General features: G+C 36.7%; 2 protein-coding genes across 6 annotated transcripts in view; one reads left to right on the top strand and one right to left on the bottom strand.

Moving 5' to 3' along the window:
- SLC30A7 (solute carrier family 30 member 7) overlaps nt 1-22,737 on the bottom strand; it is a 141,608-nt gene that overhangs the window by 24,057 nt on the left and 94,814 nt on the right. Inside the window, exon 12 of the transcript XR_010340631.1 lies at nt 4,220-4,295. The gene's annotated coding sequence lies outside the window, so the exon portion shown is untranslated. The remainder of the gene's footprint in view (nt 1-4,219; nt 4,296-22,737) is intronic.
- DPH5 (diphthamide biosynthesis 5) overlaps nt 4,574-22,737 on the top strand; it is a 28,153-nt gene continuing 9,989 nt past the window's right edge. Inside the window, exons 1-4 of one of the 5 annotated variants that reach the window (XM_012466456.3) lie at nt 4,574-4,672; nt 5,014-5,171; nt 8,660-8,784; nt 15,931-16,039. In XM_012466456.3, coding sequence (XP_012321879.2) covers nt 5,037-5,171; nt 8,660-8,784; nt 15,931-16,039 — 369 coding nt within the window. In that variant the 5' untranslated portion in view covers nt 4,574-4,672; nt 5,014-5,036. Of the gene's footprint in view, nt 4,673-4,693; nt 4,812-5,013; nt 5,172-8,659; nt 8,785-15,930; nt 16,040-22,737 lie in introns of those variants that run through there. The other 4 variants (XM_012466455.2, XM_012466454.2, XM_012466458.3 and 1 more) reach the window with 4 other exon arrangements.

Genomic DNA, 22,737 nt, shown 5'->3' with positions numbered 1-22,737 from the left:
CTGAGCTCTACAAATATTAATCAAGATTTCCTCTAACAAAGGCAATCTCTGGGAATATGTAGGTTAAAAGGTCAGCTTCAGAGTCAAATAATATTCTTTATTCACAGTAAGGTCAGATGGAGTTTGGGCAGTTGCCATGATGTCTTCTTTTCAATAGACAAACAGCTCAAACAAGACAATTGAAAGATGACTTCTCTTAAATGTAAGGTAATTATAATTTGTCCATAATGTAATGCAGTGACTTGACTATGTTATTACTTCAAAATGAAAGTAGCATATGATGTGTTTATGATAATGCAATGGAAAAGCCATCAGTATTAACTTCTTACGACTACCTGTATCTCTCTCACATTTTATGACTACTGCCTGAAGGTTTCAAATATAAGGAAGAACTTGCCAGTAAAAATGAATTACTGGCAAAGGTTATAAAAACATCTTAATGATCTTTCAGTAAAAGCATAAATGTTCACCCTCAAGGATGTTTTGGCATCATTTTGAGGGAATGTGTTTTTTTTTCTGGGTTTATAAGGGGGTGTAGCTTTAACGGCAAAAATTTCCCGGGCGCCATGCCCCACTCCCATCTCTCTCCACCCGGGAGAGTCAACGGTTTATGTTTAAATTTCGCAGGCGTGGGAAGAACCTAAAAGTCAATCACTCCAGCAAAGTTCTAAGAAACTCCTTTCATTAGCCCAGGGTCTTGGAAAAGATAGGGGTTCCTCCCAAGATAAATGTCCGTGCCCACACACCTAGCTGGATTTCCCCTCTGGAATCCCCTTCCACACTCTTTGTGGAAGCCTTTCTCCTCTTCTCCTTTCCTTCTCTTTTCTCTACCTAAATAAAATCACCTTTCTGCAACACTTTTTTAGGTCCAATACTCACTTTACGAGCATACGGTCCACCTGCAGTGGAGTGGCCCCACTGCTTATTCCTTAAAAGGTTAGAAGCCAAAAACCCACAACAATCACTAGCATCCAAAAAAAACCCAGTTACAAAATTGGTGCCCAACGTGGGGCAAAAGGAGTGAAGCGTAAGAAGGGAAACACTTCAAAGTGGTAAGTGAAAATATTAAACCCTTCTCGTTTTCTGTCCTGTCTCTTTAAGAAGCAGCCGTAAAAATCCCAGTTACAATGTGACCTGAAAGGAAGAGTATAAAGTAGAAAATTCTTCAGGCCTAATCTATGTTATTCTTTAAGCTAAAAAAGGCTAAAACTTTTTTTCTTTTGCCTTATAATCACCCTTCTTTTTAACCATCACTCTCTCTTCTGCTAGACATGAGACTACAAATTTGCTATGACATAAATTTGTCCTGTAAGTGCTTTCATTATCATTATAAAACTACAATTATTTGTTAAAAACTAATTTAAAACCGTTTTACAGTAAAATTTTCCAAACGCAGCCTAAATTAGGTGAAGCAATGATATCATTTAATCAGCTATATGCCTAGGTATGTTTTATAATCTGTCACCTATAAAAGAAATATATCTATTTCAAATATATATATTTCTTTTCTTTATATTTGAAAATTTTCACAATAAATTGTTGGGGAAAATGTAATCACATTTGAAACCTGTTTTAAATGGCAAGGGAGAAATGTCCAAATCCCACAGAAGAATTCTGCAAAAACAATAGGCAAGATTTTTGCAGCTTATGTCTGTTGAGCTGGGGAGGATAAAACAAAAAAAAAGATTACCATAATCCCTTTATTTTATCTGTCTACCTCCAGAAAAGTACAAAAAATTTACACTCTTATTGAGATATGAAGGCAGGTGAAAGGTTTGTTCGTTTGTTGAGAATTCTATGTGGTGAAACTAAGTTCCTTTGGCTAAATTTTGATGCTTAAAAACAAACTATTTCTGTAATTTCAGACAATGTTTCACTTCCTTGATTACTCAGAATAACTTTATTTTCAATATAAATATAGTTCCTTAAAGGATATAAACCATACCTTCTTTGGATTACTTAATCATCCTTTTTGGCAGTGTCCGTTCACTATTAATCTATCTGAAATTATTATTTTTTTAAATCTGAAAACAAAAAACACATAAAAATCAACACGTGGGAAAATTTGTTTACCTATTCAATAGCGTGCATATGAACTATGTGTTTTGGTGTTGCAAGCCTTTCAATACAAATGACCTTCTAAAGAGTCATGAGACAGGCATATTTATGTTTGATATTCCATTAATGATTTTTTGGTAGTTATTTAAAACATACCAACCCTCTGTATTTAATAAAGATGGAAAAATACATAACACAGTTACTAGTGGATGATTTATTCAAAAAAATATTTATTTAATATTTACTATGTGCAAGGAATAGTGCTAAACCTTAGAGATGAGAATATGAGTAAGATGAAGTCCCTGAATTAACAAAATCAATAGTTTGGTAAAGAAGAAATACAAATGAACAAATATAAAATCTCATAAATTGGTTAAGTATACATAGAGTAATACTGTAATAAAGAGGAGAAACCTAAATTAGCTTAGAGGGTTGAGGGTCTCCGGGAAGGGTTCCTGAGCTTGGTCTTAAAGAATGAGTATTAATGATCTAGGCAGGAGAGAATGGGAGACAGTATTCCATGATGAACCAGCAGCATAGAGGAACAAAGCAGCGTGTTGTGGGCAGAGAACTAACTATAAGCAATTTGGTATTGCTGGAAAGAAAGCCCATGGTATGGAGTGGAGATAGATGAGTCTAGAAAAGTGGGCAGTGGCCACACCATGAATGATTTTGTGGGATATGTTAACACACCTGAACTTTCTCTTGGCCTCAGAAAGATTCTAGAAGGGGTGTGATATTTTCAGATTGTGTATTAACTATAACTCCCTGACCCCCTTGAGTGAAGGATGAATGTGAAGGAGACATGATGATCAGCTACAAGAGTGACAAAATGAGGACCTGAGAACCAAGATGGTGACAGAGGGTATGGTTTCCATCGAGACACACAGGCAGACATGACAGAGAGATTAGATGTGGGGATGACTCCCAAGTGTCTGGCTGGGGTTACTATGGTGATGACGGTACTTTCCTCACCCACTGTCCCCTCCATCCAAGTAGATAATATGGAAAGAAAAGCAAAGTTGAAAGGGAAAATGATGGATTCTACCTCAGATGTGTTGAATATGCCTCCAGGTATCTAGGTGAAGATTTCCAGCAGAAAGTTAACATGAAGCCAAGAGGGAGAAAGTCTGAATAGGAGATTGAAATTTGAATCTGCAAAATATTAAAGATACTAGGAATCTTGAGTGAACAGTCAGTTTTTCTGGGGTTTTGTTTGCTTGTTTTACTTAAGCCATTCTAATAGGTGGGTAGTGGTAGCTCATTGTGATTTAAATTTTTATTTCCCTAATGTCTAATGATGTTTAGGATCTTTCTTGTTTTTTCGTTTAGGATCTTTTAAAATGCTTACTTATTATTTGTGTGTCTTCTTTGGTGTCTATTCAAATCTTTTGCCCATTTTTAAACAAGGAGCTGTTTTCTTATTATTTTTACGTACTCCTTATATATTCTCCACACAAGTCCTTCATCCCATATATGCTTTGCAAATATTTTCTCAGCCTGTGGCTTCAACAGTCTTTTGAAAAGCATAAATTTTTTGTTTGTTTAAGTCCAATTTATCAATTTTTTTTTTCATCATGCTTTTGGTCTAAGAAATTTTTGCCTAAATAAGGTTCCTCCTATGTTTTCTTCTGGTATAGGTGTAGGTTTTCCATTTACATCTATGATCCATTTTGGGTTTTTTTGAAGTGTATATGTGGTGTGAGGAATAGATCAATGTAATGAGAGGGGATAAAATCAGCCACGAAGAGTGTATAGACAGGAAGTGCAAAAAGGTGGATGGAACCTGGGAATAAAAAAAATCCAAGGTTCAAGGAAGCGGAGTTGGGCACTGTCCGGGAAGCAACAGGGAATTTTGAATAATCAACACTGCCTGCTAAGATAAGCAATGGCAGCTGTCTTTTTAATTTGGATGTGGTCACTAGCGACCTTAGGAAGAGCATTTCCAGTCAAAACAAATCTTTGCTATTCATAATTGCATGTAACCAACAGCTTTATAGGAATTCCCCCAGCAGAAGCAGAGGTCTGAAATCCCTGAGCACTATTAAAGGTCACTTCTTTGGGTACAGGAAGGTCTGGGATTCCTGACACTGAGGGTGACTGAAGCATCCCTGGGGCACTTCAGCATAAGGTCTTGGGGACAAATCCGAGGAGTCATTACCTTGTTGGGAAATCAGAAGGACACTCACTGCTGGATTTGCCAATGTGATGCTTCACCAGGGAGACACCTAGTTGAACTACAGGAAGATGAGAAGGCGGGGATTAATATCTGTGCACTCGGGCAAATCAGAGAAATCCCTCCCAGCCCTCCCTGTGTCCTGAGGAGAGGAGGCGTAGGGCGCAGGGCCCCTCCCGACTCTCGCCCACGTGGCTCCTCTCGGGTGAAAAGCTACTGCAGTTACCCAGGCTCAGGAAACGGATGTTTAAGCCATGGGTTAGGGGGCTCGTGAGCACGCCCGGTCCTTTCCCTGAGGCTATGAAAGCGACGCACGACGGACTCTTGGCTGACCAACCTTTCGCCCCCGGGTCTCCGCAGCCCCGGAGTCCACGAGCCCGTCCCCCTCCCGCTAGTCGTAAAGTGCAGTAAAGGCACCAGCATTTTGCGGCACCGTAGGTGAGGCCGGCGGCGTGGGTCCTTTCTCTGCGCGGAGCCGGCGCTGTGGCGGTGGCTTCTGCGGAAAGGCGGTAATTAGAAGTTTGGAGAGGTCAGGGAACTAGTTACGTTCTCTCAGCGGGTAATTGGCTGCTCCCAGGTTTGTGTAACAAGCGGCAAAACTGGTAGGGTTGTTTTAAAACCTCTTATTCCAGTCCTTAAGCGTGACATAAGGTTCCCAAACCCCTCCTTGTGACTTGCCGCTTCTCTAGTGCTACTTTGGTTGTGATCATCGTGTTTATCACTAGTTCTTAGGTGTCCTCGGTGTAACTGACTGTTGTTCTGTCCACTTCGTCATGCAGTCTCTCTTCTCCTGACGTTTGAAATGCTTTATCTCATCGGCTTGGGCCTGGGAGATGCCAAGGACATCACAGTCAAGGGCCTGGAAGTTGTTAGACGCTGCAGTCGAGTGTATCTGGAAGCCTATACCTCAATCCTGACTGTAGGGAAGGAAGCCTTGGTAGGTGCTGAGCGTCCCCCAGCCTCCTGGGAAGAAAGCTGTCTAACATCTGATTTTCATACACTAAGCTGAACAGAATTTTCAGGTCTGCTTGTTTAAACCCTTTGAAACGCATTCCCTTGTTCATTAATGAACTGAGGAGTAGAAGAATGGAAACTACACACCAACCAACTGAGTTGGAAAATGAAAGGGTGCTTTGTCCTACTTTACAAGTCTGATTTTGTGGCTTTATCCAGTAAATAGGAAAGCTATTTTATACTCTTGAGGGGTAGTTATCAAAACCCCATATTTCATGAGGTAGTCAAGAAATCCTTTCTGAGTTGAGTGCTAATGAGGTGCTGGCACAGCCTTAATGAGTTGGTTATATATTCAAAAACCAAGCTGAAAGCTTCCCCCTTTGAAGTATTTCCATAGGGAATAGTGATTGCCTTTTTGTATCATATCCAGAGAGATCTTACCTTAAATACACTATCTCCCAATAAGGATTATACTGATACACTTGTATGTATTGAATGAACCTAGACCTAATATATACAAGTGTATGAGTATACACTAAATAACCAGAGTATTCGTGTATTATACGTTTAGTTGGCCCTCATAAGGACCCAGTAAATTTTGGGGAAGGGTCAACTTCAGGTTCATTGTCAAACTAAGTAAAAGGTAAATCAAAAGATTAATAGATACGTTATGGGAGGAAGGAGTAGATTTTTAGAATTGTCTTTGTCGTGTCTTCCAAACAAAAAATTGACTTAAAATTTTTAGGTCTCAGATTACTTTACAATCTTGAAGAAGGAATTAAGAACTGCTACTTGAATTGGCCATGCATTTAAATAAAAGTTGTTTGTAAAGACCAGCTTTGATATATACATATACATAGAGAGAGAGAAAGTCAGTCTTGCTCTGTTGCCCAGGCTGGGGTGCAGTGGTGCAATCATGGCTCACTGCAGCCTCAACCTCCTGGGCTAAAGTATTCTCCCATCTCAACCTCCGGAGTAGCTGAGACTGCAGGTGGATACCACCATGCCCAGCTAACTTTTTTTGTATTTTTTGGTAGAGACAGCGTTTTGCCGTGTTGCCCAGGCTGATCACGGGTTCCTAGACTCTCACGATCTGCCTGCCTCAGCCTCCTCAAGTGCTGAGATTATAGGCATGAGCAACCACACCCAGCCTAAGACCAGCTTTGATTTAAAAAAACTTTTGTTTCCCCGTTTTTGTCACTTTTAGGATAAAACCAAACCTAAGCTCAAAATGGAAATATGCTTCTCTAATCAGTGCTAAGGAAAAGTAGAAGGAACTTAACACCATCAAGAAAAGCGAGACAAATAACAAAACAGCAGTTTGATAGAATGAGATATCAGAGGATGGCATAGAGGAAAGTTTGGATACAGTTTTCTCTTTGCTTTGTTACATGTTAATGTGACCTTGGACAAGTCCTTTAATTTTAGTGTCTTTTTTAAATGGGATAAAAAACACCTACTTTATGTGTTTAGCATAGTTCTTAGCATAGATTCTTAGCTATGGTATGTGGCACAAAAGTGTTCAGAAATAGAAATTGTCCATGGTCACATTTCCAAGCTCTGAACCTCAGTTTCTTCATTTGTCAAGTGAGAATTACCAGTTGGAGGGTGATGTAGTGTTTTATTGAGATGATGTATATGAAAGTGCTTTGTGCATTTTAAGTGCTAGCTAAATGTCGATTTTGGTTGCTATAATTTTTTCAAGTATTTTTTTCCAAAGAGAAAACTTCTGGAGTTATTACTTATAGAGTCAAGATCTGAAGCTGGACCCAGCCTTACCTACAGTAAATTATGTACACTTTAAGGTGCTAGAATATCTGTTCCTCCACAATAATAAGTACTAACATTTATAGAACAGTTACTGTGCACTGTTGTAAATGCTTTAATGTAGATTAGGATTATCATTCTAATTTTCTAATTACTGTTCATTTTGCAGGCATAGAGAAGTTAACAAACTTGCCCAAGTTCATACGGATAGTGAGTGAGTGAATGATAGAGTCAGGAGATGAACCAAAGCAGTCCTGAGAGTTGAGGTCTGCCACTCTTTATTTTTTTCAGATAGAGTCTTGGTCTGTTGCCTAGGCTGGAGTGCAGTGCCGTGATCTCGAGTCACTGCAACTTCTGCGTCCTGGGGTCAAGCAATTCTTCTGTCTCAGCCTCCCTAGTAGCTGGGATTACAAGTGTGTGCTACCACACGCGGCTAATTTTTGTACTTTTAGTAGAGACAAGGTTTCACCATGTTGGCCAGGCTGGTCTTGAACTCCTGACCTCAGGTGATCTACCTGCCTTCACCTCCCAAAGTGCTGGTATTACAGGCGTGAGCCACCGTGCCTGGCTGAGGTCTGCCGCTCTTGACCTCTACACTGTACTGTGTCTCTATATTAAGGATAGATAATAGCTACACAAAGTGAACTTCACAGTACACCTACAGAGAAGGTAGGATTCAAGCAAAATGGTCAATGCTAGATCCTACCCTGCTTAATAATCTGTTCATTTACTCATTTGTTTGACAGATATTATTAAGTACCAGATACAGTTGCACTACAGCAATCCTTGTAACTTTTAATAGCTCACTCAAAGTTCTCAATATTTAAGAAACAGTATTGTTTACTTATGTATCCACTTTTACTCCATTTGAATTACTTATTACTCCTTAGGATATCAGTTATAAGATTTACAATCCTTCTTTCTGTACTGGCTGCTGAGATGACAAAAAAGGATTCATGATCTTGCTTAGTAGCCTGTAACCATTGTCAGATGACTAGTAGCTTACTAGTTCACTCTGCTGGATTTGTTCTCTAGAGTTGAGCTGCAGGGAATTAAATCACAGAGCAGTTTGTATGCAAACTTCCTACATATTTAGAATTCATTTATTGTTCCTACAACTCTGCCTTTTTAGCAGAAACTAAGGAATATAGTTTTAAATTGGTATCTTCTGCATTAATGTAAGAATGTTCACTGGCTCTGTAAACAGCTAATTTTCTATTGTTTCTCATTGGTGCTGCCTTTTTCTTTTTTTAGCTGAGATGCCATGTTTTCCCATTGAAAATTTAATAAAACCTAAAGCACCTAAACAAACTATGTTTGTTTAAACTTATTGTTTAATATATTTATTCTGTATTATATCATGTTTCTAAAGTAGGGTATGTATATTCCGTGTTCATCCTACAGTGTTCTGCCTGCCCTTTAGAACCAAATTTAGAAATAAATTTAAAATGCAGATGGCCTCAGATGTTAAGAGGTCTGCCTCCTTTGGGATATTAAGACAGCCCCAAAGACAGAGTTTAATTGCAACATGATATAGAGTACTGGCTCATTGATGAGTTGTATTGAATGATCTGTGTTTGGGTGGTTGCCAAGATATGCACCAGTCCCAGACAGAGTGTGTGTGTGTGTGTGTGTGTGTGTGTGTGTGTGTGTGAAATGATCACCTGCTGTCTCTCTATCTTGATATTGGACTTAAATCTGTAGGAAGAGTTTTATGGAAGAAAATTGATTCTTGCTGATAGAGAAGAAGTGGAACAAGAAGCAGATAATATTTTAAAGGATGCTGATATCAGTGATGTTGGGTTCCTTGTGGTTGGTGATCCATTTGGGTAAGTCAAGGCAGGTATTTTGAGTTTTTAACTCATGTACTGTTCTTTTTTAAATCAGAATTATTGTATTGCATTTAAAACTTTTACCTACCAGGTCCTGATAAGGAACACTATTTGATTTCATAGTTTAAACTTTCATGATCTTTGAAACTAGTGAAGAAAAGCTACTTGGTAAATATATCATCATATGTATCACTACATTATCAAGAGTGTCAGCTGTAAAGTTTGTATCATTGTTTCTGCTGTTTTAGAAGGTCATGTAGGGTAACAAATGCCTTAACTGGTATTTCATTATCAAATAGTTCATAACATTATTAAAAGTCATGTCTGCCATTTGCTGCTGATAATTTCAAGCATCTTTGAACGCTTTTGTCCTAGGTTTTTTTTTCCTTTTGTAATCATCTAATATTTGGCAGTACTGTCGTCACTTTGTTTGCCTTGAATTTATCGTTTATCAAGTCTGCGATTTCACTTTCTTATATCCACTGGGAACCCAGCTCTTATCGTTACCACGAAAATGGGTGTCTATTGCCTAGTGAAGCATCATCAATCTCTAATGTCAAGGCAAACAGAAGAATTCTTAATCTACAGCTGGTTACCTAAGATTTATATCACAGATTTAGGGAACATAAGGACCATGTAAGAAGTCCTTGGAGGGGACTAGGAATTTTATTTAAAACACAGTGGTAAACTTTTGCAGGGTTCAAAGCAGGAAAACTCAAAATCTCATTAACATTGTGAAAATGTCACTCTAAATCATTAGGTGAATGGATTTTAGGGAGGCAAGAATGTTTTTGATGGAAAAGAGAAAAAGATGAGAACATATTTAGAAGAAGAATGCCAAGATGGTTGCAGTAGATAAGGAAAAGGAAAGGAGTAAATCTAACTCCCAGGATTCTAGCTTTATAAATGAGTGGTTGATAGTGTCACTTGAAAACTGGTGGAGAAGAGGATTTGGAAAAACAGGAATTGGTTCTGAAAATGTGTTAACTTTGAGATATGAAGTAGGAGATTAGTTAGCTGCTGCTAGAGCTTGGGGGTGGGAGGTCATCCTAGATAAATGGCTGTTGAAGTCATCAGTATGTTTATGGTGTTTAAAGCTCGAGGAATGGATAGAATCACCTTTGGAGGGAAGAATGGGAAAAGAAGAGGACCTAGGGTAGTCCTAGGAACTTTGGCATTTCATTGTATATCTAAAGCCAGAGGAGGAGGGAGAAAAAGCAAAAGAGTATATTGTCACAGAAGCCAAGAAAACAGACTATTTCAAAAAGAAAGAGTGAATAACTTCAATATCACACTGAGAGTTTGTAAGATGAGGATAGAAAAATGTATATGAATTTAAAGACACGATGTTTGGAGTTGATTAGTGGGGATTTTATGGAGGAGTTGAAACCTGAGCTGGACCTGGATGGGGTTCAACAGGTAGAGATTATGGGGTGGGCCAGGAGAAAGGTAGAAGGAAGAATGCTCATGTAAGTGAAAAAACTGAGGCACAGAGAAAATATATTGATGTAATTGCTCCCCTGCTCGAAAACCTTCAGTGACTTTCATGGCCTTAAATCTTGAAGTCATTCTTTTTTCTCTAGCTGCTCTTTTTAACTGCTATGCTAGAACCAGTTGTACAACTTTGCATTTCATAAGTGTTTTATAATATTCTTCCCCCATTTCTTTGCCCAAGCTTTTTCCTTAAAATCGTTCTTCTCAGTTCCTAATTATACCTAATTGTACTATAAAATTAGTATACAGCTCACATGCTACCTCTTTCATTTCTATTTTATTCAGGAGTGCCTTTTTTTCCCATTTTAAACTCCTTTAGTTTGCCTTTTCTCGGTGATTCATCATATATAGCCTTGTATTTAAATTCAGATTTAAGGAATATTTACTGTACTGCATTTATTTTTTATTTACAGGCAGATTATTGTTAGGATGTAATAGTTGGAAATGGGATGGTGGGAAATGTGTAATTTTAATTAGCATTTGAGTGGATTAAATGAAGGAGAAATCAGGTAAGGAATATGGAATGCAGCAGGCCACTGAAATTCTTAGATATGACCAAAAAATGTCACTTATTTAGAGACCCCTTCTTATTTAAATAAAATGCTCAATCTTACATTCTTTTTGTTTCAATATTTTTAAAATGGTAAATTTTAACCATTTTACTATACAGTTCAGTGACATACTAAGTACATTCACATTGTACAATTATCAGCACAATCCATCTCCAACAATATGAAGTTCTTGAAGATAACTAAAAGTCATAGTAAAGTCAGTTCATATTGTTCTTTACCCAGGTTATTGAAAGGAATACGGAAACAGATCATATAAAGAAAGTAAATGTCTAAGAAAACACTATATCAATAGATCTTAATCATTGTGAGAGCTGACAGTCTCAAACATTCTATCCCTAAATCTGCATAAGTAGTCTTTATTAAACACACCCTTTCTAATGATGATTCTGTTATATTATTCCATTCTGTATTTCAGTATGCTCTATTGTAAAAGAATACATAATTTTTATCCCTATATTGTATGCCTTTTCCTTAAAGGCATACATATACAGATAATATGTCCTGATGTAGGCTGTTTGACTGCTTCCATTCCATGTAATGCATATGAACAGTGCTTGGCACCTAATAACTATCCAGTCAATGTCAGCATTATTATTAGTCCATTTTTCTTCAATATAAATAAAGCTGCCATGTATAAATTTATGTATACATTACCTTCCCCCTCCCACTTCTTCCTCTCCACATTTTAGATTGTTTCCTTATGATAGATTCTCCAAAATAGGTTTCTAGGAATAAAATATCAAAAGGTATGGACATGGACATTTTCTAGAATAAACCATATTGTCAATTATTTTTCAAAAGGATAGTGTCGATTGTTAGTGCTTCCATAGTTCATGAGAACATCATTTTCACTATATCATTGCAAACGTTCATGTATATCTGGACCACCAGCCATACTTATGTCAAAAAGGGAGGCACTCTAAAATTTAAAATAAACATACCAAATTTTGTGTATTCAAATTGGTCACCTTTGTGTACTTTATTTTATTGATTCCATTAATCAAAACATTTTTGGATTTCCTTTTTTGTTATTGCCTTTAGAACAATTTCAAGTAAGAAGCATATTATTACAAACAGATTTATTACTATTTCTGAGCATATATACATATACACATATATGATTTTAGATAGAGCCATATATCTAGAAATAGTAAATGTGTGTGTGTATATATGTAAGTGCCTGCTCATTTTAAATAAATTTGTGATAGGTAATTTTGGACCAGTTTTTCTTCTTCATCTACTTAAATGACTCACTGAGTAACTAATTTAGTTTTCTTTACTATTAATGTTAAGTAGTGAGATTCTGTTGAAGGTGATATTAAAAGCAATTCTTTATAATTGGCATTCATGTTATTTTTTAAAAGCTTACTCAAAATCAAATTAATGATTATTTTTCATATTAGTTTTATTTTATGTGTGTGATTAAAAACAGGCTTCCCTGGTGGGCATTTGTTAATATATATCTGACTGCTTCATGAGGTGAAAGCCCTTGATCTTCCTACTTGGTATGCATTGACCAGTCCAGAGGTTCTGCTTGTTTGCATGTAGTTTCTCTGACATGCTAATGTTGCTTTACCCAGTAGGGCCTGGAATTTTTATCGAGAGGGAAAAGGGCCTTTAAAATGCAGTTCTAAATTGATAAGGGGTTACATTTCACTGTGCCCATATTTATATTTACCTATATTCTCTCTTTACTCCAATCTACCTACTTACAGTCTTGAGATTTATCTTCAAAAAGGAAAGGCAACAGGTCAAATATGCACATACATACGTACATACATACACACATACACACATCCTAATTATACACAGTAACCAAGTGAAAACAGTTATAAATAAAATGACTGCTAGACAAATATAAAATTCAACATTATATGAGATAGAACTCTCATATAAAGACTTAAAGAGTGACAGGCTATGAAAATTTATGTACAGGCATACCTTGTTTTATTGTGTTTTGCTTTATTTCATTTCACGTACATTGCAGTTTTTAAAAATTGAAGGTTTGTGGCAACATTGCATTGAGCAATCCTGTTGGTGCCATTTTTTTCTGACAGCAGTTCTCACTTCCTGTCTCTGTGTCACATATTGAAAGTCATGATATTTCAAGCTTTTTCATTATTACATCTGTTATGGTAATTTGTGATCAGTGATCTTTGATATTACTACTGTACTTTAGGTTGCCACAAACCAAGCACATATAAAATGGTGAATTTAGGTGATAAATATTGTGTGTGTTCTGACTGCTACCACCAACCAACCAATCCCCCAACTCTCCGTCTCTTATTGCCTATTACCTTCCTATTACCAGAGACACAGCAATATTGCAGTTAGGCATTTTAATAACCCTACAGTGACCTCAAAGTGTTCAAGTGAAACAGTTATGTCTCTCACTTTGAATCAAAAGCTAGAAATGATTAAGCTTAGTGAGGAAGGCATATAGAAAGCCAAGAGGCTGGGCGAGGTGGCTCACGCCTGTAATCCCAGCACTTTGGGAGGCCTGGGTGGGCGGATCACCTCATGTCAGGAGTTCAAGACCAGCCTGGCCAACATGGTGAAACCCTGTCTCTACTAAAAGATAGAAAAATTAGCTGGGTGTGATGGTGGGTGCCTGTAATTCCAGCTACTTCGGAGGCAGGGAGAATTGCTTGAACCCAAGAGGCAGAGGTTGCAGTGAGCTGAGATCATGCCACTGTGCTCCAGCCTGGGCAACATAGCAAGACTCCATCTCAAAAAAAAAAAAAAGAGAGAGAGAGAAAAGAAAAAGAAAGCCAAGATAGGCTGAAAACTAGGCCTATTTTGTCAAACAGCCAAGTTTGGTATACAAAGGAAAAGTTTTTAAAGGAAATTAAAAGTGCTACTCTTATGAATCCCAAATGATAAGGAAGACAGACTTATTGCTGATATGGAGAAAATTTCAGTGTTCTGTATAGAAGATCAAACCTGCTGCAATATTTCCTTAAGCTACAGCCTAATCCAGGGCAAGGCCCGACCTCTCTTCAAGTCTCTGAAGGCTGACAGGTGTGAGGAAGCTGCAGAAGAATAGTTTGAAGCTAGCTGAGGTTGGTTCATGAGGTTTAAGGAAAAACGTCTCTATAACATAAATATGTGAGCTGTGGAAACAAGTTATTCAGAAGGTCTAGCTAAGATAACTGATGAATCACCACACAGTAGATTTTCAGTGTAAATGAAACAGCCTTCTATTAAAGAGGATGCCGTGTAGGACTTCCATTGCTAGAGAGGGGAAATGAATGCCAGGCTTCACAGGATTGGCTGACTCTTGGTAGGGCTAATGCAGCTGGTGACTCTAGGTTGAAGCCAGTGCTCATAGAACCTTGTGAAAATCCTAGGGCCTGTAAGAATTACGCTAAATGTATTTTCCCTGTGCGCCGTAAGTGGAACAACAAAACCTGAATGACAGCACATCTGTTTACAGCATGGTTCACTGAATATTTTAAACCCACCCTTGAAACCTACTGCTCAAAAACCAGATTTCTTTTAAAATACACTGACAATGTACTTGGTCATCCAAGAGCTCAGGTGATGTACAAGAAGATCACTGTTGTTTTTATGCCTGCTACCCCAACATCTATTCTACAGCTCATGGATCAAGGAGAAATTTTGACTTCCAAGTCTTTTTATTTAAGAAGTACATTTTGTGAGGCTATAGCTACCCTAGATTGTGCTTTCTCTGATGAGTCTAGGCAAAGTTAATTGAAAACCTTCCAGAAAGGATTAACCATTCTAGATGTCATTTAAAATATTCATGATTCACGAGAAGAGATAAAAATACCCACATTAATAGAGGTTTGGGCGAGGTTGATTCCAACCCTCATGAATACTTTGAGGGCTTCAAGACTTCATTTCAGGAAGTAACTGTAGATATAGTAGAAATAGCAAAAGAGCTGGAATTAGAAGTGGAGCCTGAAGGTATGACTGAATTACTGCAATCTTAGGGTAAAACTTGAACAGATGAAGAGTTGCTTCTTATGGACAGGCAAAGAAAGTGGTTTCATGAGATAAAATCTATTCTTGATGAAGATGCTATGAACATTGTTGAGATGACAATAAAGGATTTAGAATATTACATAAACTTAGTTGATTAGACTAGCAGGATTCGAGAAGATTGGCTCCAATTTTGAAAGAAGTTCCACTGTGGGTAAAATGATCTCATACAACATTGCAGGCTAGAGAGAAATCTTTCATGAAAGGAAAAGTCAGTCAATACAGCAAATTTCATTGTCTTATATTAAGAAATTGCCACAGCCACCTCAGTCTTCAGCAGCCACCACCCTGATGAGTTAGCAGCCATCAACATGGAGGCAAGACCATCCACCAGCAAAACGATTATAACTCACTGAAGGCTTAGATGATTGTTAACATTTTTTAGCAATAAAGTATTTTTAAATTAAGGTATGTACATTTTCTAGACATAATGCTATTGCACACTTAACAGACTACAGTATAGTATAAACATCTTTTGTATGCACTAAGAAACAAAAAAATGTGGCTGGCTTTATTTTTATATTCCCATTATTGTGGTTATTTTGATGCAACTTGCAGTATCTTCATGGTATACCTGTGTATTTTCCCTTAAATTTTAAATACAAAAACAAAGTCTTCAAAATAGAGCAGAACAAAGCCTTCAAAATAGGTCAGTGATTCTAGTTGTGCCCTAATTTGGAACTTTGGAGCAGTAATTTTAAGAATTTAAAAGGACTCTGAGACTAAAAAGCTTAAGAATTACTTTTCAAAAGTTAAGTTGCTGAGCTTATATTTCATAGGTGTCTTTTTCAGGTATTTACAGGACAAAGGGCAAGTAAAGGTTCCTTGTTTAAGTAGCTGCCAAGACTGCTTTAGGAGTGTTAGAGTAGCAACTCAACATTTTGAAGGGCATGTCTAGTTTTGCATTTTCTTGCTAGAAAGCGCAGATGAAAACTTTATGCAGGTGTGTGGAAGAATTTGAAGAAATGCAGTGCTCCTGATTCTTTAATTGACATGAACTCAGGAAATACAGCTTTGCTGTCTTAATTAAGTGTTATTTGCTTTAATCCAATCTAATCTTTTCTCACTACAGGGCTACAACACACAGCGATCTTGTTCTAAGAGCAACAAAGCTGGGAATTCCTTACAGAGTTATTCACAATGCCTCCATAATGAATGCTGTAGGCTGCTGTGGTTTACAGGTAATGCTGCAAAGGAGATTTTTCAGTGGAATTAAGCAAAAATGTTTTATTTTTCCACAAACCGAAAATGCATTTAATTGTATTTCATGAATCATAAAACATACTATTATTTGATACTAGACATATGTACTAAGTTTTTTAACACTAATTTTTTTAATGCTAGGTTTTGCCCCTTATTGGGATAGAACATTTAGGTTTAGCTAGAAAATGATTTTAACTTTATATCCAACTAGTGCTTACATAAAAAGGAAAATATAAACTAATCTAAATGATTTAGTATTGTCGAGGCCCATGATTTTCCATACAGTATTGTTTTGTGTGCTGTTAAGAGCATTATGATGCTGCATTTCTTAATAGAATCAGTATAAAAGCTAAAAGCCAGTGATACAGGCTTTTAAACTAGGTTTGCTGCTATTGATGTGTAAAGTTAGTTATTTTTGTGTCCAACAGCCTTGGTTCTGAGGGGTTAAAAGAGTGCCCCACAATTGTTTCCAATATTTACTTCTTAGCTACTGACATTCACTTTCCAAGCTTGGTGTTTGTGTTCTGATGTTCACACATAGATGATCCGTGACAAGTATGACTGCTGCTTGGCTAATGGTGGTTTTAAGACTTCATCGAATTGTTAAGACACATTCCTATTTTCAGATATATCATAATAGGAAAACAACATGCATCTTTGAAGCTATGAAATAAAGTATTCCCAGTGTGTCTTCCTGAAATGCATAATTTAAAAATAGATATTTTTAAGAAGATATGTTAGCATCGTGATGTATGAAGATGCTTTAGGGATTCTGCAGACCAAGAAGTAATGGCATAACACCAAATAACAAAGATATAGATCCTTAAGGAGCCCAATCATTATCTTTAACTCTTGATTTTTTTTTCTTTGATACAGAGTCTCGCTGTGTCACCCAGGCTGGAGTGCAGTGGCTTGATCTCAGCTCACTGCAACCTCCACCTCACTAGTTCAAGCAATTCCCCTGCTTCAGCTTCCCAAGTAGCTAGGATTACAGGCATGTGCCACCACACCCGGCTAATTATTTTGCATTTTTAGTAGAGATGGGGTTTCACCATGTTGGTCAGGCCAGTCTTGAACTCCTGACCTTGTGATCCATCTGCTTCAGCTTCCCAAAGTGCTGGGATTACAGGCGTGAGCCACTGCGCCCGGCCTCTATTGATGTTTTACTGAAGAGTAGTTCATTTAGAAAAAAAGAACTAAATGAGCACTAAGTGCCAGTAAAATGTATGAAAAGTACTAAACTAGATAAGCTCTAATATCTTATAGATTTGGAAGTCAAAAAGCTGGCCTGTTTTTAAACATTTGGCAAAGATTATCTTGACCAAGATACGTTAGGTACTCAAATTTTCATTCATTAAGTTTTAGGATTTTTTACATTAAAATAATAAATGTGTAGTTTAAAATCTTGCTTTTAAATTCCTAACAGATATTTCTAGCACTTACATTGTTTAACATTTTGCAGATTTTTCTAATGAAGAAAAAACTATTTTTATATGTCTAAAGTCAGGCATGTTGGTTGTGTTTAGATGTCCTGGTAATGAAAATTTGCTTAATAAATTGAGGATCAATCTTAAAAAATCAGGGATTTTTCTCACTACACAGAAGATAGGAGAATAAAGTCCTTTTTTTGAATTCTTGAGTTTAACATTTCTGCAGAAGCAGTTAGCAGCTTAGTCATACAGAATCGGAATTGCTTCTATTTAGCATTATTCCTACTTTAGAAGAACCATTTTCCTTGATAATAAATGATTTCTACACTCACAGGAAATTAGGAAGATAATATTGAGTATAAAAAGAAAATTAAAAAGCAACCATAGTACCACCACCTAAAGGTATCCACAGTTACCAATTTTGGCGTATTTTCTTTCAGTCTTTTTATTCAACACTTAGTATGTGTATATTTACTTAATATCATAGGCCAAACAAAGATTAGAAGAAATTACAAATTCTGAAATACTTCTTTGTATAGAATTTTATTATCTTTCTTAATCATTTGTGTGATAGACTATATTAGTTCTCTTGTAGAAAGTTGGTGACTGAAATGGTTTTAAAACATTTTAAAAGGCAGATAAATGAGGCAATTCCATGAAACCAGTTAGCAATAATTTCTGGATAAAAGCTGCATTATCAGTTGTGGCTGACTTCAGAGAAAAAGTTGTATAATTTTCTTTTTTTTTTTTTTTTTTTTTTTTTTTTTTTTTTTTTTTTTTTGAGACGGAGTTTCGCTCTTGATACTCAGGCTGGAGCGCAATGGCGCGATCTCGGCTCACCGCAATCTCCGCCTCCTGGGTTCAGGCAATTCTCCTGCCTCAGCCTCCTGAGTAGCTGGGATTACAGACACGCGCCACCGTGCCCAGCTAATTTTTTTGTATTAGTAGAGACGGGGTTTCACCATGTTGACCAAGATGGTCTCGATCTCTTGACCTCGTGATCCACCCGTCTCGGCCTCCCAAAGTGCTGGGATTACAGGCTTGAGCCACCGCGCCCGGCGTATAATTTTCTTATCATTGTGAAATGTTTCCTCTTTCTCTTGCTATTGCATGAGTGACTTCGAGTATTGCCATATGTTCATCTGTTTATATAATGCATTTCTAATTTGGAAAAATGTATATTACTTTCAGAAAGTAACAACTCATTTCCTTCCTTTTTTAAATACCACAGCATTCACTGTGGTAGCATTGTCGACCTTGTAGTGATTCTTACTGTCAGTTTTCAGAAGCATTAATTGATTTCATTATTGTCCCAGGACTAATGGAGAAATGAAAATCCCTAGCTTAATACAAAGAATACTTAGTTTTAGTGTTCTTTGTATTAAGCAAGGTTTTATCATCTAAAGTTCTACATCCTTCTATGGTCTTAGAAGAAATTAATCTAAGCTTTTTCTATTCTTTTAGTCACTTAGGAACAGTTTTTGACTACCTGCTAAATCATAGGCATATTTAATTTTTTTCTTCCTTTCTGTTTCCACTTATTACTGTTTCTAACATTATTTTAATAGCCGCCTTACCGTCATTTTTTCCTTTTTAAATTGTAAATCTAATTGTGCCATTCTTCTATTAAAACAATTTTGGTAAATTAATCCCCATCCCATATTGGATGTTCAGTTACTTGTATGTTATATTAATCCATTCTCATGCTTCTAATAAAGACATACCCAAGACTGGGAAATATATAAAGGAAAGAGGTTTAATTGACTCACAGTTCAGCTTGGCTGGGGATGCCTCAGAAAACTTACAATTATGACAGAAGCAAACACATCCTTCTTCCCATGACAGCAGCAAGGAGACTAGCAGAATAAAGAGCGGGAAGCTCCTTATAAAACCATCAGATCTCATGGTAACTCACTATCACGAGAACAGCATGTAGGTAATTGCCCCACCCCCCACCACTGGATCCCTCCCACAACATGTAGGGAATTTGGGAACTACAAGATGAGATTTGAGTGGGGACACAACCAAGCCATGTTATATATGTTTATGATTTTATCATAGTATAAACTCTTTGATTTACTCATTTTCATACCTTCCATTGCATTCCATCACAGTGCCATGCATATAATCAATATGTAACAAGTACTTGCTAAGTTGGATTTCTTATTTATTTATTTTCTTCCCCAACCCCCTGCCTTCCACCCTGGAGTTGGAGCTTATCTTTGAAATTATATGCTCTGAATTGTCATTTTAAAATTTAATTTATAAGTGGCTCCCATTTATGTATGAGAATAAATCTTGTAGCTCTTCTGTCTACATAGTCATTCAACTTTATGTACCTAGTGTGTGGCCATGTGCATACTCTCTCTTAGTGTCATCAAAAATCAATGTTAAGCAAATTGTATGTGGGGATAAAAACAAGAAGAAACAAAACCCAACCCAAGACCAGTATTCTGTATAGAAGAGAAAACTAGTCATTCTTGATTATGTGGTTTTGTGGTGCATTTTTTGACAGTTTTGCTGGCTTGGCTTTCTTCACCTCATGGACTTAGCAGGTTTAATTTAGTATATAAATATATGATACTTGCAGGGCTTAATAGAGTTCCTAGTAAGTTTAATTTTTCTTGATTTAACAGATTTTTTAACTTAATTACCACAGAAAATATTTTTATTTGTTATACAAAATAACAAAAGCATTGAAGTATAAAATGGAGTTTTCAAAGCATCTGTGCTTCTAAAAGGAAAGAAATATCAATGACTATGAGATGAGTTAGGAGACCATTAAGTTTATTCAAGCAAGTGGTATTGAGGGCTCAAACCATGGTTATAGGGAAAGAAATAAGTAGTCAGCTACATAAATTATACAGCAGAATTTACAGGAATTGGCACTAGATAAGATGTCAGGAATTAGATATATGTTTAGAGGGAAGTCAAGAACAATTAGATGTTTCTAGGTAATTGCTTAATGCCAGTCTAAATATTGCCCAAGACTTCCCACCTCTGTTACTTTGTTCATAGTATCTCTTTATTTCCCCATGTTCAGCTTCTCTAACCTTAAATCTTATCTGTCTTTCAAGGGATAGCTTACAGCCTATATTTTCAGAAAATGCCTTCAGTTGCTCTCTGAGTGGGAGAAATGCTGAATTCTTATAATGCTTAGAGTCTATAGCATATTTAATAATTATTATTACTACTTAATGTCTTTCTTGTGCATCTTCTAACTAGATTGTGCCTTATGCCTAATGAGTGGATGGTTTTGAGATGAGTTTTTTTGTTATTTGTCTTAGATAAAACATAATCCAATATCTGCTTTCTCTATAGTTACTCGATTAAAATTTTAAAAAGGTCTGTGTTTACCTACTGTTTTCATAGTCTTTAAATCTAGATTTGCAGCAATAATGTTTTGGAGGAAAAATGATCACAGCACAAAGGCTTATATTAATATTATAGGATGGTTCAATACTTAGGTTTCTGCCATCTCAGTTCTCATCACTGTATGATTTTGCTCTAGTTTCTTTTTATAGTTCACTGGTAAGCCCTTGGATTGTGAAACACAAAAAAACTGATTCTTCTGTTCTTTGAGGTATTGACATCTAAATGGTGAAACTGTTTGCATAACGTTCCAGGATTCACTGAGGAAGTTTCTACCACAGCTACAGGAGTGGTTACAGTTTATAAATCAGAGTCCTGGAGAGCAGTGCTTGTGTGAGGTTTTCTTTAATCTCTCAAGTTAGACAATTCAAAGACACTGCTACACAGAATGCTTTAGCTAGTGTTTATATGTGACTTGCATCTCAACTCTTTCTTAAATAGTCTATCACTTTCTTTTTGATTGAAGAACTTATTTGCTTCCATGACTGTATTTCCGTGACTCTTAAAATATTTAAGACCTATTTAAAGTATGTATCATTGCATATGTAATTTTTTAACAGTTTTACCTTGAAGTTTTTTTATGGAATAATACTAATATTTCATAATTTGATCAGAGATGTGAAAAATCCTTTTCAGGATGTAAACAGTTGAACCTGTCAGAATGAAATCATAAATGTAGTTTCAAATATTTAGTAATATTTTTGAGCTTACTCCAATAAGGAAAGTAGTTGGGTTATAGAAGGACACAACATTTTAGAACATCTCCATTATTAACACATTTTCATTATTATATTATCAAATTCCTAACACTTACTGAGACTTTACTATGTGCAAGACACTACTTAGGCACTCTGCATACTTTGTGTCATTTAACCCTTAAAAAATCACATTTTTATGTTTATAGTTATTATACACATTTTGTAGAAGGGTTTTTCCCAAGGGTTGGGAACGTTGCTTGATTTGTCCATGATTAGTCACAATAAGAACCAGTGCCATGACTGCAGAGCCTTTGCCTGCTATATGAGGCATAAGTAAGACTGCACAATTTGTGAGAGCCAGAGCTGTGTTTTGCCTGTCATTTTAAACCTGTGACTAGCATAATACCTGGTACATAGGTGATCTATAATAAAATAATGTTGGTTAAGTTTGCCTCTCGTCATCCATTAATAACAAAACCCCTCAGCAGGGCCAGAACCATTTCTGGTAGCTTGGCACAGAGTAAATGTATTCCTGGCATTCCACATTGGAACTAGAAATACATTTTTCACAGAGAAACCTTGTCACATGTGGCAGGAAGTTTCATGATTGAATACTTGGAGTTACATGGGTCTTTGTACACTGACCTGTAAATTTGATTGCTACTGAATAGCATAACTTCCACGAGAGAATATGTTTTTAGGTAGCTTTCAGATGGACTTTGGGAGTAAAGCCTATTGTAGGTAAGATGTAGGCTGTGGCCTGTGAGGGACGTGATGAGCCTTCCCTTTAGAACTCAAAGTTACTGTTATGAGTATTGATTATAGTTTATAGGACCTCAATATGTAAAAACAGAAATGTTGAGCTGCTCTAGGGAATTAGGGATGAAGCACCTGAATGCCTCACCTTCTCTGTTTCCTTCCTGCCTGTCTTTCCCTCATCTCTTGCTGCACCGTCTGAAACTGATTTGACAAGCCTTAGGCTACTGGAAGCAGAGGATGACTAATCCTTGCTCCAGACCAGTTTCTGCATTTTTAAATGAAGAACCCAAGGCTTGGAAAGTTAAGTGACTTCTGAAGTTACACAGCTATTTCAGGCACACAGTTAATTTGTGGCAGAGGGCTAGATGTAATTTTCAGAGTCTAGTGCTTTCTAGTTCTATTAGATTTATTACAAGT

The sequence above is a fragment of the Aotus nancymaae genome, unplaced genomic scaffold (genome assembly GCF_030222135.1).
Source record: "Aotus nancymaae isolate 86718 unplaced genomic scaffold, 86718_ANA_hifiasm-v0.15.2.pri h1tg000117l, whole genome shotgun sequence".
Classification (NCBI taxonomy): domain Eukaryota; kingdom Metazoa; phylum Chordata; class Mammalia; order Primates; family Aotidae; genus Aotus; species Aotus nancymaae.
Note: the sequence above shows the minus strand (reverse complement) of the source record. Positions and strands in the feature narration are given on the sequence as shown.